An 18,652-nucleotide genomic window follows, 5' to 3' on the forward strand; every position below is an offset into this window, starting at 1 on the left:
GAAGTATCAACCAGGCTTAATGTTGAGCCCCATTAATGCCATGTCACACAGTAACAAATGAAGTTTGGAGCACAATGGTAAAGTAGTTCATCGGATGGAAAGTGGCAGCATTTTTAAACCATAAAAATGGCAACTTTAGACTCAGGAACAGTGAAATATTGCAACTCACGTCACTGTCAAACACATCTGTGCAAGCTTCAACTTGGTATTCCAACAGTATTATGCTCGTTTAAAACCTAAACTTGCTCAAAGTTGATGGTGGAATTTTTGTGAGCTCTTGGGGAGTGTGAATGCCTGCACAGCAGGTGCTGAATGCATTGGGCAGCTCATGCACAGGAAGTGCCCCAGCTGGCATAGCCCTTTCTGATATCACAGACGGTGAACTGGTGGTAATGAGTCAGAATCAGTGGTTTATTTTCACTGACTCTTTTTGTCATGAAATTTGTTTTGCAGCAGCGGCACAGGACAGAGGCGGAAGCTACTGTAAATTACAAAGTAGTACAAAAGTAATGTTCATGGAGCATTCAGACACCTGATGGCGGAAGAGAAGAAGCTGTCTCCTAATAATCTGGGTATGGATCTGCAGGTTCCTGTACCACCTGCCGCAATGATGGCAATGAAAGAAGGGCAGGGAGGGCTGTGCCTGGAATGGAACTGGCTGCACCCCTCTGCATCTTTTTGTGATCAAGCACACTGCGCCAGAAGGCAATGTAACCAGTCAGAATGCTCTCAATCATACATCTATTGAAATTTGCAAGAGCCTTTGACATACAAAATCACTACAAACTCCTAATGAAGTTGGGCCACTGGTGGGACACCTTCATGGTTGCATCAATGTGTTCGGCCCAGGACAGTTCCTTAGATGCTGACACCTACAAACATGATGCTATTCACCTTTTCCACTGCTGATCCCTCAATGATGACTGGTGTGTGTTCTCTTGACTGTCCTTTTGGGGATGTCTATGATCAATTCCTTCATGTTGCCGATCTTACTGTTGTCGATTCCTTAATGTTACAAGGTTGTCCAACTAACTGATCTATTTTACTCCTATGCACCTCATCACCATCTGAGATTCTATCAACAACTGTGGTGTTATCAGCAAATTTATAGATGGTGTCTAAGCTGTGCTTAGCTACACTGTCATGAATGTCGAGAGAACGGAGAAGTGGGCTAAGCATACTTCCTTGATGAGAAAAGATGACTGGTGTGGCTGAGAACAACCCTCTGCTGCTGTGTGTTTTGCTCTGGTGTTTCTTCACGAAAGGAAGTGAACTTCAGTAATCTTTCAGTGCATCTTTATCAGTGGCTTAAGCAATTCAGATTTGTTAAACTTAAAATGTGCTGAGACATGACTGCTTAAAGGTTTGAGTTCACCGTGAAGCTGGTACAACTGTTTTGATGCCTGAACCAAACCACACACTTTGTGACTGTAGGCAACTGTTATTGGGAACTGTTAATAAATATTCTGCTCTTAATACCTTATTTGGGAAAAAAGTACTTAATACTGTCTGTCTGGTTTCCATTTTTTGGCAGCACTGAAGGTGTTTGAGAAGACTGCAAATGGTAGTTCTCTCTGTCTCTCTCTCTGTCTCTTTCTCTCTGTCTCTGTCTGTCTCCCACCCCCCACTATTTGGCTCATTTAATCATCTTTCCTATTACTATTTGGCTGCACTACTTTATAAAGCAATTCTGTGATGATTCTGACTAGACACTGGCTTAACCTCTATTGACTTGTGCACTCTTATTGTGTACAGTATTTAATATTTCAGTAATATGAGTTATATTATAAATGTATTGTTTAAGCATTCTTTGTTGTTTACATACTTCATTATGGGTTATATATAAGAAATACGTGAATGGCAAACCTTATTACATCACCACATCATACATGTGCGCCTCACTAAAGTAAAACAAAGTAAATATGTTTCCCCGTTCTCCCGTGTTTTTCTATCAATTAGTTTTTGGAGTTACAAAATGTAACAGTGGCAGTGAGTCAGTTTAAAAACTAACCCAAGACTACTACCTACCTAGTGTGGAGCAGCACAGCTTTATTCTGAAGAAGGGAGATACATTCCAGTTTTTTTTAAAGTGCAGCTTGTGTTTATTTGGAACAGGAGAGAGACAGTTAAAGAAATAAAGGCAGATAACAGACAAGGTTCACTGGTTCATAAACAGTGAGTACTGGCTGAAAATAATAAACTTTTAAAAAAAGTGACTGGCTGCATCAGAAACATAAACACGTTCAATTACTCAACAGCTAAATGGGCAAAATATGCTGAAAGAATTGAGCAGTACTTTAAAGCAAATGAAATGGTCAATTAAAAGCAAGTTCCAGTGTTACTGAGTGCAATGGGTGGGAAAGTAAGCAGTTTACTTAAGAGTTTGATTGCTCCAACCAGACCAGCCAAAACGAGCTTTGCTGATATCATATCATGAACGTAATGCAGGAATGTTTAGAATCAAAGCCATTGCTGACCAGATTACTTTAGGTTTCAAAAGTGGAAAGTGGAATTCATTTCAGCATATGTAGCAGAACTGAAATTGTATGAGCATTGTTAGTCCAATGATGGACTTAATTACTGAGATATCATTTAGTTTATGGAATCTTAGAATAAAACATTCAAAAATGGCTACTGACTAAAGCACAACTCATACTTAAAAGAGCAGTTAAAATTGCTTTGTCAATGGAAACAGCAGCTAGAGATGCAATTGAGTTGCAGTGCGGAATGAAAGTGAGCGTGAACCAAAATTGCAACCTCTTAACAGAAATCTACTTGGTTGAACAAATTGTGTTACCATTGTGGCAGGGGCTCATGTACACCACAGCAATTCAGGTTTAAAGATGAAAATTGGCGAAAATACAACAAAGAGCATGTTGGGCCAAAAAAAAATGGACTATACAGGGGAGAGATAAAGATTGAAAAGTCCAGTTGCAGTTTAAAAAAGAAGACTAATCTGCATGCTGTTAGTGAAAAATCTGATAACATGAGTGACATAGTACTGAGTAGCCTTGAGATTTACAATGTGAAAATGAACAAGAGAAAAGCAATATTGCTTACAGCAGGATTGAATGTCAAATTAATTAAAATGGAATTGACCAGCTATTTCATTGAGCAGCATTTGAAAGATATGGAGAACTTAATACGGTAAAAAAGATAACTCTTGTGGGATAATGACATTTGTAACAGTGAAATAAAACAACCAACAAGCTATATTGGTAAAAACAGGAGTGCTACATGCCAGTGGGCTAAGACAACTACAGCTTGATTGGAGATCCATCCACAATTTGCATGCCACATCCCCTGTAATAGAGTCAACTGAAAGTGAATTGAGGGTGATACTGGACGATACCACAGCAGCTTTCAAGAATGGCATTGGAAAACCCAAACATATCAAGAGTGAAATAGTGTTAAATGAAAATGCTACACCCAAGTTTTACAAAGCCCATCTGGTTCCTTGTGCCACCTGTAATAAAGCAGCCAATGAGCTAGATTACAAGGAGGTAGAAGGAATTATTTTTGAGGTTGAGTGGAACCCATGGGCAATAACAATGACAGTGGTCCTAGTAGCTAAGCACTAAGGCCTGTCAGGATCTGTGGTGATTTTAAGGTCACCATTAACCCAGTACTGAAATTAGATCAATATCTTCTGCCCAGGATAGAGAGTATTTTTGCAAACCTTTCTGGAGTGAAACACTTCAACGAAGTAGGCTCGGGTGAAGCTGACCTACAGATGGAGATGGAAGAAGAGTTCAAAGTGTTTTTCACCATAAACATTCACAAAGGGCTTTATTGCAATACAAAACTTGTTTTTGGAGTAACATCTACACCTGCACTCTGGCAGAAAGCTATGGACCAGGTTCTGCAAAGCTGCCCAAGCTCTCAGTGTTACGTGGATGACATAAATTGTTACCGGTAAGGTGACAAGGAACATCTCTAAAATCTCGAGTGTCAAAAAGGTTACAAGATTATGGTCTCACAGCATGACACAACATATGTGAGTTCTTTAAACCAAGTACCACTTATTGTGTTCACACCATTGATGCACAAGATTTACACAATTGTGCTGATAAGATGTAAGCATTGGTGAATACCCCAAGGCAGAAGTACGTGTCACATTTATGGTCCTTTTTAGGATTTGTCAATTACTGTAACAAGTTCCTGTTCAAACCTGGTTACTATGCTCCAACCCATGAACTTATTACAACAATTCAGGAAGAGATGGCATTGGGCAAAGCAGTGTGAGGTGGCTTTCCAAAAGACAAAGGAAATAGTGACAACAGACACTGTACTCAAGCATTATAATGCACATTGTCCTGTGAAGCTTCACCTTATGGCACAGTTACAATCATATCACAGAGAGGCTTTGAGTCTGGTTTGTGGTGTAAAACATTTTAACCAGTATTTGTATTTGAGAGAGTTTACACTCATTACTGATCATCAACCACTAGTGTCCATTTTCAATCCACAGAAGGGTGTTCCACTAACTGCAGAAGCACAAATGCAGAGATGGGCTCTGTTCTTTGGCTGACACAATAACAAGATCAAATTCAAGAGGGCAACTAATCAGGGAAATGCTAAAGATTTGTCCTGTTTACCCTGGGAAAGGAAATACCTGAAAGATTTACAAAAGGGGACACTCCTCTTGACATATTCTTCCTAATGCAAATCGAAGGTCTCCATATAATAGCAGAGATGATCCAAAGGGAAACCAGATAAAACTCCACACTGTCTCATTTACATGGCAACCTAAAATGGTTGGAATATGCTGCAGAAATTCCAGTTCCAAGAAGAACTTGCCCTTGGGGGGGGGGGGGTGGTAGCCTTAGGTGGGGATTTAGAGTGTTAGACCATCCAAACTGAAAGCTAAAGTGTTGGAGCTACAGGCCTGTCATCTAAGCATAGTCAAAATGAAAGTGTTGGTTTGAAGCTTTGTCTTGTAGCCTGGGATAGATCGAGCAACTTGCCAAGCACTGTTTAGAATACCAACACATCAGAAGATGCCAAGAACAGCATCTTTCCATCCCTGGGAATGACCCGCATTGCCCTGGCAGAGGATTCATGTGGATTTTGCCAGACCATTCATGGGCACTAATTTCTTGTGAGTAGTGAATGCAACTACAAATTGGCCAGAATATTCCCAATAGCCTCCACTACAAGCTCGCACTCTGATGTGTTGAGAAGTCTCTTCTCAAGGACTGGTATTCCAGAACACTTAGTCATTGACAATGGACCACAGTTCGTTGCAGAGCAGATTCAGTCATTCCTGAATATGAATGCAATATGACATATTACATCTGCATCATACCACCCTGCTGCAAATAGCTCAGCAGAAAGGTTTCCCAGAGACTAAAGAGTGCACTGTGAGCTACGACAGCAGAACACGTTGCACTAACACTGAGTCAGAAGCTTGGCAATTCCCTTGCATATTGCAATGCAGTTTACTCCACAACAAACAACTACTCACCAACCATCCTGGGTTGGCCTTTGCACTCACGCTTGGATTTCCTCAAACTCAGTCTCCAGGAGGCGCATGTGGGACAAACAGCTGAGGCAATTTGAGGGCCCCTCAAACAAAGAGGTTCAATGTTTCACTCCAGGACAAGTAGTCCTGGCGAGGGACTGCAGAGGTGATCAAAAGCGGGTACTCAGGAAGATTAACTGGACCAATCTCCTACACGGTGCAGATTGTGCCTGCTGTCACCTGGAGATGACGCATCAAACACCTGAGGAAAGCTGAGTTGATTGTTGGAGAAGAAAGGCGTCCAGGGCTGTCGGAACCACTTTCAGTGATCCCAGAGTCAACTCCTACATCCACCATGGAGGAGGCCCTAGAATCAAAGATTTTTTCACAGGCACAGGTCAACCTTGCCAAGCAGAGTGACCCCTCCCCCTTGTCAGGAAAGGCAATATCCCATAAGATCAAGAAATCCTCTGCAGCAATTAAATCCTTAGGCCTGAATGGGACAATTAAAAATTTATTTTACTCTGGATGTCTATACAGTAGTTGTAATGTCGTATATTGTGTATGTGTGTTGTTGCAAGCATTCAGTCCATGATGACAGATGAGGAAAGTTTATCTCAGTTGCTGTTTTTATTGCGACAAATACAATAACAGAGCACAGTAGCTCAGTGAGAACGAACGCAGTCGTGTACAGACGGGGAGGTGATTTTACACACCCCGATTACAGTCAGGATGGCACGCAAGCGAGGAATTGTATAACACGAGCCAAAATAAATGAACTTAAACATCTCACCAAAATTCTACTGAACACCACACACACCAAGAACACATTTTAAAAGCCAGAACAATAAATGGAACTGCTGCTAGGAATGCTGGAGCGAGCTGTCGACCGCGCCTCTGGAGCACCACACTGTCCCCACCTGAGGGGTCATTTGTCCCTGGCAACTGAGTCCACAACAAAGTCCAAATGTCCCAGTGGTGGTTGACGCCACTGCTTGGGGCACGGGGGGTGGGGGGGTGTTTGCAGTTCCTTCATGCTCACTGCCCCCCGCCCCCAGGGGAGGCACTGTTTTGGTGATGAAAGAGGAAGGGCACACAGAGTGTCACCTGCTTCCCTCAGCTTTCTGGGTTGATGGTGCCAAGGGCTGATACAGTGCTAGCCAGTTTTGGTGCAGCATGATTTCTTTCTGCCATTCAGGTAGCCGCACCCGGTATACCAGATCGGAGATGTGGTCAAGCTCTGGGGATAGTCCCTCCTTCTGGGTGGGGCAGTAGGCATAGTCCCCCTCCCCAGTAAAGTCCTGTCCTGGCTGCGGGCATCATAAGCCAGATTCTGGCGGCCACTAGCTGTGCTATGGTTCTGCCCAGCCTCCTCATAAACAGCCAGCAGGCACCTCCAGAGGTGCTGCAAAAGCTCCAACCCGGCCTCCATGGGAACATCCGGCTCGTGAAGGGGGCCAAACATCAGATCCACCGGCGTACGTGGCTCCAGCCCAAGCACGTGTGCAGCCGGCGGACACCTGGTGCTTCTCCTGAGCTGCTGTCCAGTATGCCCACTACACGTGGGGGTAGGAGGCGATCCCAATCCAGCTGGTGCAGGCTGATGAGGATGGCAAGCTGAGTAGCCAGGGGGTGGATCACCAGCCATCACTTTGCAGGTGAGGGGGGAGTGGGGGTGACCCACATTTTGGAGATTCCCAGGCACCTGTCGACCTCGCCAAACACCTCCATCTCAAAATTATGCCCTTAGTCGCCGTGGAGTTCCTCGGGGGTGCAGAAGTGGCAGAAGGACTCCTCTCGGTGGTGGTGGTGGTGCTCTTGTTCGGGACTGCGTACGCCTGTGGTCACTTTGTGAAGTAATCTACGGCCATTAGAACCTGGCGATTTCTGGCATCGATGTGGAAGAAAGGGCCCAAGACGTCAATCTCTACATGCTCCCTTGGGGCCTCCACCATGTACTGCTGCATTGATGCCCCAGAGTGGCGGCCTGGCCCCCTCTGCAAAGTGCACGCCTCGCAGCAGTGCACAAACGGCTCCACGTCCTGCTTCCGCCCAAGCCAACAGAAGTGTTCGTGCAGCTTGCCCAATGTCTTTGCAACCCCGAAATGGCCAGCTCCCACCAGCCCGCGCACCGACCGCAGCACCGTGGAGCGGAGCCCCCCGGGGGACCACCAGCTGCAGGAGATGTCTGTAACCATTGGAAAACTGTTGCCATCGGAAAACTGCCACCGCCGAAAGAGCAACCCACCGCGCACCTCCGGCACGCCCCATCAAGAGTATAGTGCTTTGACCTCTGGATCCAGTACGGAGACCTCCACCCCTGCCCCAGCTGCCGTTCCATGCTCAGCTATTCCCTCACCCGGGCCGGCATGGGATCACTTTCCTGATCCCTGAGCAGCTGCTGTGGTCAATGGTCGGGAGGTCTACCTCGCCGCCAGCTGTCACCTGAAGCGTCGCCACTGCTGCTTGCCCCTGGCTCCGCTCCTCGAGGTGGCGACCATCGGGACACTCAGTGGCTTCACAGGGACGGCGAGAGAGGGTATCAGCATTGCTGTGGTGCCTTCCGATGAGGAGCTGTACCTTGAAATTGCAGTCCTGGAGAGTCTGCTGCCACCGTGGGGCTGTCCCTCGGGACCATCGGAGCTCAATAGCCAGGTTGACAACACATGATCCCTGTGAAGCAGGAGCAGGCAACCAGAGGTCGGGGTGGAAGTGGCGGAGGGCCCTGACCGATGCCATGAGCTCCCGGTGGCTGACACAATAGTTCTGTTCGGGGCTGAAGTACGACATAATGCGTTCTTATCAGTCCCCCTCCTATGACAGCACCGCACTGGCCCCCCCCCCCCCCCACTGTTGATGGTGTCTGTGCCAACAATGGAGGCCGTGCTGGTTCAGAGTGCACTAACACTGGGGTCTGGGTGGATGCAGCTCGGAGCTGGTCGAAGGTGGCAGCATAGCTGTCAGCCCGGGTGAAGGGCATTCCCTTCTCGGTGAGCTGGTGCAGGGAACTGGCGATGGGGGCAAAGTCCCTAATAAACTGGTGTTGGTACGTTGTCAGCCCCAGGAAGCTGCGAAGCTCAGAGACATTCCCTGACTGCCACCACCATCTCAGGATCCATCACCACTCCTGCACTCACCATACGCCTCAGGAATTTCGTCTGACGATGCAGTAAGCAGCACCTTGCGCGACTGAGGCGCAGGTTCACGGAGCAGATGGTGGCGTTTACCAGGAGATCGTCCCAATAGATGACACAGTAACTCCGCAGAATGTGAGCCTGCACCCTCTCGATCAGTCTCCTGAACATGGCCAGGAGGTTACACATGGCCAAGTAGCATTACCTGGAAGTGACAAAGCCCTTGGCCATGTGTTAGCAACCGCTGTGGAGATTGAGAGAGCTGAGCCAGTTCAAACCCGCGAACCTGAATCATCAATTCGGACCAGTGTGGTAGCCCTTCTGGGTCACGGCATTGAGATGGTAGTCTACGCCAAACCACCATGACCCATCTTTCTTCCATTGGGACTGTCCATGGGCTTTGGAGGGCTCGATGATACCAACTGCTGCCATCGCTTTGATCTGCTGCCTGATCTTTGGTGAGAGCCAGGTGATGGGTCTGTAGGTAGAAGGGCCGGGTGTCCCCAGCGTTGGACTAGCCCTGTGCGTCTGCAGTCCTCGTCCCTGTCTGTGAAGATGTCGAGATGTCTTTCAGCTGCCGCTGCTGGTCCTGATCCAAGCCCTCAATACTCTGCTGCCACAGCCCTTGCACTGCCTGTGTTCTCACTGGAGGGCACCACAGTAGTGCTGCCAATGGCGTCACGCTGCACTGATGCAGTTGCTGATGATGGGCAGGGTCAGATGTGCTAGGGTGGCTGGTGATGGTGCGTGTCACCCCATTGCAGGTTTCAGTGTGGTGCTTTGCATTGCGTTGGGCTGCTACAGGGTGGGCTGCTGTGAGACTGGCAGCGTGTCCTGCTGTGCCCGCCTGGAGCTGCCCTGCCGGAGAGCCACGGCTTCAGCGCTGAGGTGGAGTGTTGCCCCTGGCACATCGACGCAGAAGTGCCAGATGCTGGCTAGCCACACCTGGTGCTCTGCTGTGTTTTCCCCACAGTGAGGCACAGCCTCCTCTTCCCTCTCGTTGCCGGACAGTCGCCGGTGACCGTAGCCAGCAGAACCGCCATCGTTGTCCACCCAGGCGGGGGTGGCTGGTCCGTGTTGGGGAGGACGTAGGGGTGGATGATGGTGCTGGTTGGCCCCATGTCCACCAACTTACGGCATCTGACACCTTCCACCTCAAAGTCTATGTATTAGCTTTGATCTTCACCCAAGTAGGAAGCGACAACAGAGAGATTTTGCTGGAGGTCTTGGGCAGCACCAGCCATTTGGCATTTCCCCATGGCTGCGCTGTGGCATGGTTCTGGTGCAGGGCATTTCCGGGGCACATGGCCTGTCTTCACCACCTAGTAACAGCGTCGGCTTAGTGGCACACGGCGGGGCCAGCACAGCACTGGTTGGACTTGTCTCACTGGCTTTTCCTCATCCACACTGGCCCAGGCTCACGGCATGTGGGGTGGTGCCAGAACGCCTTGCAGGCTAAAATTGCTTCTGCCATCTCCGCGTCTGACAGCACCTCGGCCAGCTATGATGGTGATGTCAGGAGAACGTGCTGCTGAAGGCGCTCCGGCCTCAGCGCCTTTACAAAGGCGTGGAGGGCAAGCTCTCCTTGGGAGAGAATGGGTGGTAGACCTGCTGTGAACACCCCACCAGGCTTTCTCCCACACAGTGCCATCTGCCTCCTGGTTCTTCCTCCAGTGGCCTCAACTTGTAATGCTGCTTCGAGGGTCCCGTAGTCACACTGCTCAGCCAGCACTGGTGGAAGAGGACATCCCCCTGCAGTGCTGTCTCAATGAGACTCCACGCATTATGCCATGCGGCAAGCTTGACTAGAGTATTTTGGCAAGAGTATTTTGTGTTTACGATTCGCTACTCCGCTGAGAAGTCTCTTCGAGATATGCCTACCCTGAAGAAGTTTAAATCTTCCCTTCGATGGGAGTTCAGTGAGACCCTCTCTCACTGCTCCCCCTCTGTGATCTCCGCCTCTCTCCGACTCTTTGACCGGATCCTCACCCAGACCCGCTACCCATTGTGTTTTCCCCTATTCTTTCTTCACCTTTCCTGCTTCCCCTCCCCCACCCCTTTATCTTTCCCCTTACTGGTTTTTCACCTGGAACCTACCAGCCTTTTCCTTCTCTCTCTCCACCCCCCCCCCCACCATCTTTATAGGGCCTCTGCCCCTTCCCTCTACAGTCCTGACGAAGGGGTCTGGCCCGAAACGTCGACTCATCGTTTCCACGGATGCTGCCTGACCTGCTGAGTTCCTCCAGCGTGTTGTGAGTGCTGCTTTGACTTGCTCCAGGTCAGGCTCCGGACGGCTGGTACCGTTGTATCTGGGTAGCATCAGGGTGGATCTTGTGGTGTGAATTGCTGGAGTCCATCGATCCTTCTCTTTCTCTGGTGTTGGTGCCTGCTGCACTGCCCATTCTCCCATGGCTGTGGTATCTTGGGTTCCCCAGTGTGGGCCGCGAGGGGTGCTGCTGACACATACCACTGTGCACCCCGGGTTGTGGATCCCGGGTGCACTTGCTCATCGGGGTTCCCTGGGAAGGACCGATGCTCGGTTCCCAGATTCACCCTCCAGGTCAGCAACCTTTGAGAGACTTTGAGAGCCTGGTGCAGGGCAGGCATCCTGCTCATCCCTCAGCTTATTCCCTCAGCTCTTCAACTTCACCATTCATTTCTCATCCCACTCCCAATACTAATGTTGCGAGCGTTCAGTCCATGATGGCGGATGAGAAAGGCTCGTTTATCTCAGCTGCCATTTTTATTGTGACAAACACAATAACAGACAGGGTACAATTGCTCAGTGAGAACTGACTCAGCCACAATTCAGATGGGGGAGGTGATTATTACACACCCTGCTTACATTCAGGGTGGCACACCAACACACAAGCGAGTAACTGTATAACCCGAGCTAAAATAAATGAACTTGGAACATCTCACCGTAATTCTACCAAACGCACACACCACAAACACATCTCAAAAGCAAGAGCAATAAGTAGCATTGGCTGCTAGGAATGCTGGGGAGAGCTGCTGACCACACCTCCAGCACCACAATATGTTGAGATGTATTCTATTTTGTTTGAAGTTTATAGCTAAGCAGTGTTGTGTATTTAGCATTTCAGTAATATCTGAGTAATGTAAATATATTGTTTGAAGCATTCATTGTTTATAGAATTCATTATGGGTTATATGTAAAAGTACGTGAATGGTACACTCTGTGCCCATACGTGCACGCCTCACAAAAGTAAACTGAAGTAGGCATGTTAAACCCAGACTCCCATGTTTTTCTTTTGATTAGTTTCTGAATCAGAGTTACATAGCATAGCACCTCTACAATATTGTCAGTGTAAGTATTAATTAAATGAATGTAAGGGATTGCCTTGAACCCTCCTTTGCCTGCCTCCCACTTCTGGAAAAGAAAAATCCCTACTTTGGAGTCATTTTTGGTTTAGTTTCTACTAGTACAGTTTAATTCAATGCAATTTTAATGTTGTGATGTGACTGTCAAGGCTGTGATATACAAACAAGTATATCTTTGCATTATGAATCATAAATGGAGACCCAAAATCACATTTCATATACTGAACTTTCCAGCAAAATTGAAAATTTAGACCACAAAATTGACTCTGGCACTTAGGAATGTTTTCTTATTAGATTTTGCACTTCCCTTGAATTTGTAACAGAATTCTGAGATTTCAGCTTGTGTAATTTGGACACCTTTATTTTTATTTTGAAGCTCATTGAAGATTTACTTGGCTTGAGGATTACTTGGATGTCTTGAGTCGACTTGTAGCAACAAAGAAGTACTTGTATCAAATCAGAGGCTGTTCAAAATATGAAGTAGCTTTTTGGCACTGCAACGCTGTTTTTTTCCCTTCAGAGCAGGAGTCACAGAGTCTGTGTGGGAGCACGATGCAGATTAATCCAGCTCAGCAGTTCACTTCCATCAATTGTTTCCGAACATCTCCTAGTTAAGATCGGAAAAGGAATTTCATCCTTTCTGGAACTTCACTGTGTCATAATCCTGTGACAGCCATTGTGGAGCAGACTGCATGCTTTGGTCACTTAGTGATTCCAGGGAGAATCTGGTTTAAACAAGAAGACTGAGCTATCTAATGGATCCTAGCTATATCTGTAAAATGACTTGCACAAAATCAACTGTACTTGCCTCTCACAATGGTTTATGAAGCAAATGAAAATTATGTTCCAAAGCTATGGCATATTTTCCTATATTGGTGAGTATGTATTAGTGGATATGTACAGAGTTTTTTTTTAAATTCTGCAGCCAGATGTTTATTATAATTATGCATTTTGAAAGTTGTTTGCATTTTTCATAATCAATGCCACCATTTTGCATTTTATTTGTAGTGTTCTCTTTTAATTGGGCACACGCTTTTTTCAGAAGTGTATTATAATTGGAATAAGATATATGCCAAGTTGAGTGTCAGTAAAAATGTATCATGAATCCTCCATATTTAGCTGATGTGACTCTGAAGCAAAGTGAAGTTGAAAGTGTTGTCTGGATCCAACCAGGTTGGTGGTTCTGACCTACTGGTCGATTACGTGCCAGTGGCCAGACTAAATTGTTATTAATGGTATTTAAATGAAAATGAAATATTGAGTAATGGAGTGCAAGCTTTTATTTAATTCATTTTCATCTAACATTTCATGGGATGTAAATAACTTACATTGATGTGATCAATGACTTGGAACAAGTTGTAATTGGTATTAAGTGTTTGGCGAAAGCTTCTGAGATAAGGTGAGAGTGTAGATCATTAGCAGACTGACTGTGTTACATATTTTGCACTGATACACATCTGGAGCTTGCATTTCTTTGTCTTCCCTCACACTGACTTGAGCAATGCAAAACAGGGGTTGCTTTAGAATCCCACACTCAACATCACTCCTTATTGAAAATGTACAAAAGAGACATCCGATGTCTGTTTTGTCAACAGGAAATGGCTGTCACCATCGGGGGGAAAAAATTAACAAAATCGGAATTGTGAGTGTTGCTGCCATTTGGCCTATTCCTTAAATGGATCCTTACCTCTAACTTTAGAACAAGTAGCGAGACCTCTTGACTACTATTTTTCTTCGTGTGTTCTGCTTGAATATATAAATATGCAGGCACACGGTATCAGGAAACCTGTGTAGAGGTTTGTGTACTGGTACTGTATTTAAAACTATTCCTTGCTCCTCATGCAGATGATGGGCCTGTTCGTTCAAATGATGCTGCAGCAATTGTATGGCCTGGATAGCAAGTTGATAACAAAACCACATCAAGTAAAACTGGTTAGATGGATGTCCATTTAGATCAGAGATGAGGAGGAATTTCTTTAGCCAGAGAATGGCAAATCTCTGGAATTGTTGCCACTGGTGGCTGTGTAGACCATGTCATTGGGTATGTTGAGGTTGATAGTCAGGGATGAAGAGTTACAGGGAGAAAGCAGGAGACTGTGGCTGAAAGGGAAATGGATCAGCCATGAGGACGTGGCGGAGTAGACTCGATGGGCCAAATGGCCTAATTTTCTGCTCCTGTATCTTATGGTATTATGGTATACCCAAAAATGTTGGAACACAGTTAATCATTTTGGTTATTTCATTTTTGGCTTGGGCACTGTGCCCGTGAATGAGATTACTATTGGTTCCTTTTAGGAAGCTGGAGTTTGAAATGACAATAGTGTTATTGGATTATGACTAATGTCAAAGTCTGACCTGGGGACCTTGAGCTGCCAGTCAGTCTTGAGCATTGGAGACTGGTCATTTTCTGTCACTCCCTATTCCCCACAATTGGGTGTTCCATGAGTTGGCTTTAAAATTGAAGTCCGGAGTTTGATTCAGCACATGATGCTAATATGTTTGTCTTCTGCAAGTTGAACTAGGACTGGTTTGTGCTGCATTATTTCCCGTGCAATAGCTTCTACAATGTAAATGTCAATCACAATAGGTTGTCTGACAGTTGCTTCTACATGTCAGATATTCATGTGAATAAATGGCATTGCTCCAATTTGCAGTGCAGTTTTATTTTTAAACCCTCCACTCGGGAAGGAATAGCTTGTTTAATGCAGCTCGATTCTATTGAGACTGATCTACAACAGCACTAATACGGTTTTTCCTGAAACACCACAATTTGTGTGACTGCAGAATTGTGAAAGGTATGATGACATGCCATCCTTAATCAGCTGGATTACACTTGATCTGGTCCACTCAGCCCCTACTCCCATGCCCAGCTCCCTCTTTGTTGCACTTCATGGCCCGTTGACTGCTTGATTCAAAATGTCAAAGGCATTTGAAGTGTATTTACATAAATATCTCTGGTCGTAATTGGACGACAACAGTTTCAAATATTAATAGTTTTTGTTTTTTTAATTTTAATGGTTAAAAATTGAAGTTTAAAGGGGCAGTTTAGGAAAGATATTTTCTACAATTATCAAGCAAGTGCAATGCTGTCTCTGCCTGCCTTGGCTGGTATAAGGTTGTGGGGCCAGAAACAAAGTCAGTCTAGCCCCATGGTTCAGCATGACTGTATTCACCCGAGAGTCTTTTTGAAATCCAGTGGTCAAGTGAGAAGTAAAGTCCAAAAGTATCTGATCAATGCACCTGTGACTGGTGGTTCCCAAATCTATTGATTTGATACTCAGGAATGTCCTGTCCTGCGAGCCATAATTGGCCAACAGTTCCCATCAATAAAAGGTTTATTAGCACCTGGATCTGGCCAAACAGATCTCTTTTGGATCCTAACTGATTCTAATGTGAAGGGTTTCAAGCTCCTTGTCTATTTTGTGGTAAATACAGTATGTATTCCTCTCTGAAGGCACAAACAATAAAGCTTTTGAGATGCTTTATTGGAATTGTGGGTTTACTAATATATCAATTTCATCAGTGGTTAAAGTAGAGCAAATATGAAAGCAGAATTACAAGCCGAGTGAGAAGTTCAAACAATCAAAACCCTTTGGAGTGGTTTTTGATGAATATGCTTGGTGACCACTGTGTTTGGTTTTGGGAATTTGATCATATGTTACCATTGTTTTTCTTCAATTTTATGCAGTTGTAGAAATAGTGGTTAGTGTTCAAAAATGCACAGCAATGCTTGTGGATTGAATACTGCATAGATATTTGAGATCTCTGCTGAAAGGAGGTTTACAAAGATTGAACAGATTTGGTGGCATTGATTTTTGTCTAGTCAAATGTCATTTGTCTGGAACTCTATGGTTTATTCAGTATCTCAAAGTTAAGTCATTGAATAGCCTATAAAACATGGGAAAATATTATGACCTTAAATTGTAGAAGCTATAGATAACAAGTTCGCTCATTTTATATGAATTGATAATTAGAACATACAAACGTACATGGAATATCTCTGTCTATGCTTTGTCTGATTTTATTTTCTCTTCAGAACAATTTTTTTCATTAGTTGTTGTTTAGTATTTCAGAGTGTTTTACTATTTAATCGACCAGCATATTCCTGCAATTTTATCGTTGTCTAGTAGACATGGTCTGAGAGGTGACTGAACATTGAAATGAGCAGCTTGGGATAGAGTTAAGAAAGTCTCTTTATAGTTGACATCTTGATAGCTTAAGATGCAGAACTATATGTATTGGGGTGCCACTATCGCTACCAGTCTCTTCCTCTGTGTAGACATTGTGTTTGCTGACCGCAAATTTTGATACTCAAATGAAGCTCTTAAGCCCTATCCGATTATAGATCACTATGGGTACCCTCTCTAAAGGGAGGTTATACTGTAGCCACCTACTCTTCAAAGGCTAGGTGTCTTCCCTGTCTATCCTCCACAGCAAGTTAAGCTGCCATACCCACTACTTCAGTGGTAGGTCCTCCCTCCCTACCCAGGAGGAGATGCTTCCATCTAACAAAGTAGTTTAATCACAGTTTACTTATTCTTAGAGATGCACATTTCAATTTAGATAATATTCTTATAAAGGAAAACATAGATAACCTCTGAGTTTTAAATCTCATAAAAGATTTCCAAATTGCAAACAATTTCTAAAATAGAGTATTTCCAAAACACAGGTACAATTCAAATGAGCTAACCAGTCATTTGTTGCATAAATCAATGGCAGATGAATGGATTCTAGTTCATCCTGTCTTTCTATCGTTCTTGTTGCTCTTCCTTGACCAGTCCCAACAAGCCTGACCGCTCTCTTACATTTATACTTTTTTGTTGCCACTTAGATGATTTCACACAGGTATTTTTTCAGATTCTTTTCCGCACAGATGGTTTTAAGCTTCTGGGGACAGGGACCCCAAATACCCACAATTAATACTGTGAAGCTGACTCTCTGAGTACACAAAGCTTCCAACTGTTGATCAATCAGCTATTTGATGTGCTAAGGGATAAAATCAATCCAGTCTATAAGCTTCCTTGAACTAAATAACTTAGCCAGTGTTGTCCGATTTGATACAGGCCACTTAACATGACCCCTTTGTCTTACTGCAACCGGACCCATGCCGTAGGCCATCAGCCTGTGCTCTATAGACAGCGTTGTTTGCAAAGCTGTCCTTTTAACTTCAGACTGATTATTGCTGGCCTTTTACATTAAGAACTGAAGACTGGCTGCCATTTATAACAAGATGCTGAAGAAAGAGTATTGATTGGAAATTTAACCTACTCAAAAACAACTCTTTGATCTCTAGAAGTGTCAGCTGCAAGGTTAGAAAGCTAAGCTTCACAAAAAGGCCCCCAAACCCTGGGTAGTGAATATCCATCGCACCTCTAAATATTTTGCTTCCATTTTGAGTTTACTTCCACTTTTTATTTCCTTTGTTTAATGTATGTCGTGTTTGTTTTCGAAGCCAGAGGGCTGATGAAAATGTTCTACCAGCAGCTTGGCAGTGCAATAACAAAACTACGGAAATAACTATGTTTTTCACAGGTTATTGACAGTAATGTATTGCTCTGAATGTGTTGAACCTATTGTTTTTGTGCACTGTAATTGGTAATAGGTTTACACAAGATAAATGGCAAGTTATACTTACTGGTTAACATTAATCCGCTATTAGCTGTTATTTGGCTACAAATCTGTCTCCGAGCATCGTATGCCAGTAGTTCTAGACCATTTAGCGTGGAAGGATGCTATTACTTCTTTAGACTCTGAGTGGTGCTCTTTTCATACAATGATGGGAATTGTTGCGGTGCTTGCAACAATTAAAGTAAGTGATTGCTTGCTTACTTGCCTTACAAGAAAGATCTGATGCAATGTACTTCAACTCCAGTTTGTGCATTGCTGCTTTACCTTTTAAGCTATTGAAACTAATACTTTGTTCACTTCATAAATGAGCCCCTGTTGGCTGACTTTTACCACCAAATGTCTTAGACTAGCAAACTGCAAAATAAAATATTGGTCATGAATCTGTATTTTGCTAACTGGGTCAGATTATCAGGAAACACTTATCTTTAGCACTTGAATAAACACACATTTTCTCTCTCTCTCTGTTGGGTGCCAGATTATAATTTACCCAGCTGGTAGATAAACTTCCTCCCCAGTTTTCTCCTAACATTGCTGTGTGCTTAATGACAGGGTGTATGTGTGAGCAGTTATCCTCCTTCCTTCTTGTGAAGGCAATTATGCAACTTCTCTGTAGAAATTTAACTCTCCAATCAATAACAGACATCCCACCCTGCAAAAACTCATTTCAGAGAGGTAGCACCATCAATTTGCGGGAGACTTCCAGGAGAGGTGGGATGTCTGCAATGGAGTAGCTCCTTAGCAGCTAGCCAGCTAGTTTAAATAACGTTAGCTATGCTAATGAATGAATAACACCTGTTAAACTCACCTCAACATGTCTTTTACAGTCTTAACCCACCATGGGCAATAGAAAAGTCACTGTTGCAAACAGTGCAGCGAGCAACACTGTCATTATTTTGACCCCTATTAGGCAGGGATACGCTTTAGTGTAGTCTGGGGTGACGTAGGTTTTATATTTTTTTGGAACACCTCGCCATGGCGCACCCTCGCTCGTGCTCTCATAGTCGCTCGCGCGCACTCAAGTGCTCTCGCTCGCTCTCGCGCTCTCTCTTGCTTTTCTCTCGCTCGTTCTCAAAAAATTTGATTT

The 18,652-nt window shown here is 44.7% G+C and overlaps 1 protein-coding gene and 1 pseudogene across 2 annotated transcripts in view; both read left to right on the top strand.

Annotated features, from left to right (window-relative positions):
• rgl1 (ral guanine nucleotide dissociation stimulator-like 1) overlaps positions 1–18,652 on the top strand; it is a 299,811-nt gene that overhangs the window by 89,763 nt on the left and 191,396 nt on the right. Inside the window, exon 1 of one of the 2 annotated variants that reach the window (XM_063063773.1) lies at positions 12,497–12,815. The exons of the other annotated variant lie outside the window; for it this stretch is intronic. Within the exon in view, the coding sequence (XP_062919843.1) occupies positions 12,795–12,815 (21 nt within the window). The 5' untranslated portion in view covers positions 12,497–12,794. Of the gene's footprint in view, positions 1–12,496; positions 12,816–18,652 lie in introns of those variants that run through there. 2 annotated transcript variants of the gene reach the window in all.
• The window catches only part of LOC134355084 (eukaryotic translation initiation factor 4E transporter-like), a 55,743-nt pseudogene continuing 50,131 nt past the window's right edge, over positions 13,041–18,652 (top strand).

This window comes from Mobula hypostoma, chromosome 12, assembly GCF_963921235.1.
Source record: "Mobula hypostoma chromosome 12, sMobHyp1.1, whole genome shotgun sequence".
Lineage (NCBI taxonomy): Eukaryota > Metazoa > Chordata > Chondrichthyes > Myliobatiformes > Myliobatidae > Mobula > Mobula hypostoma.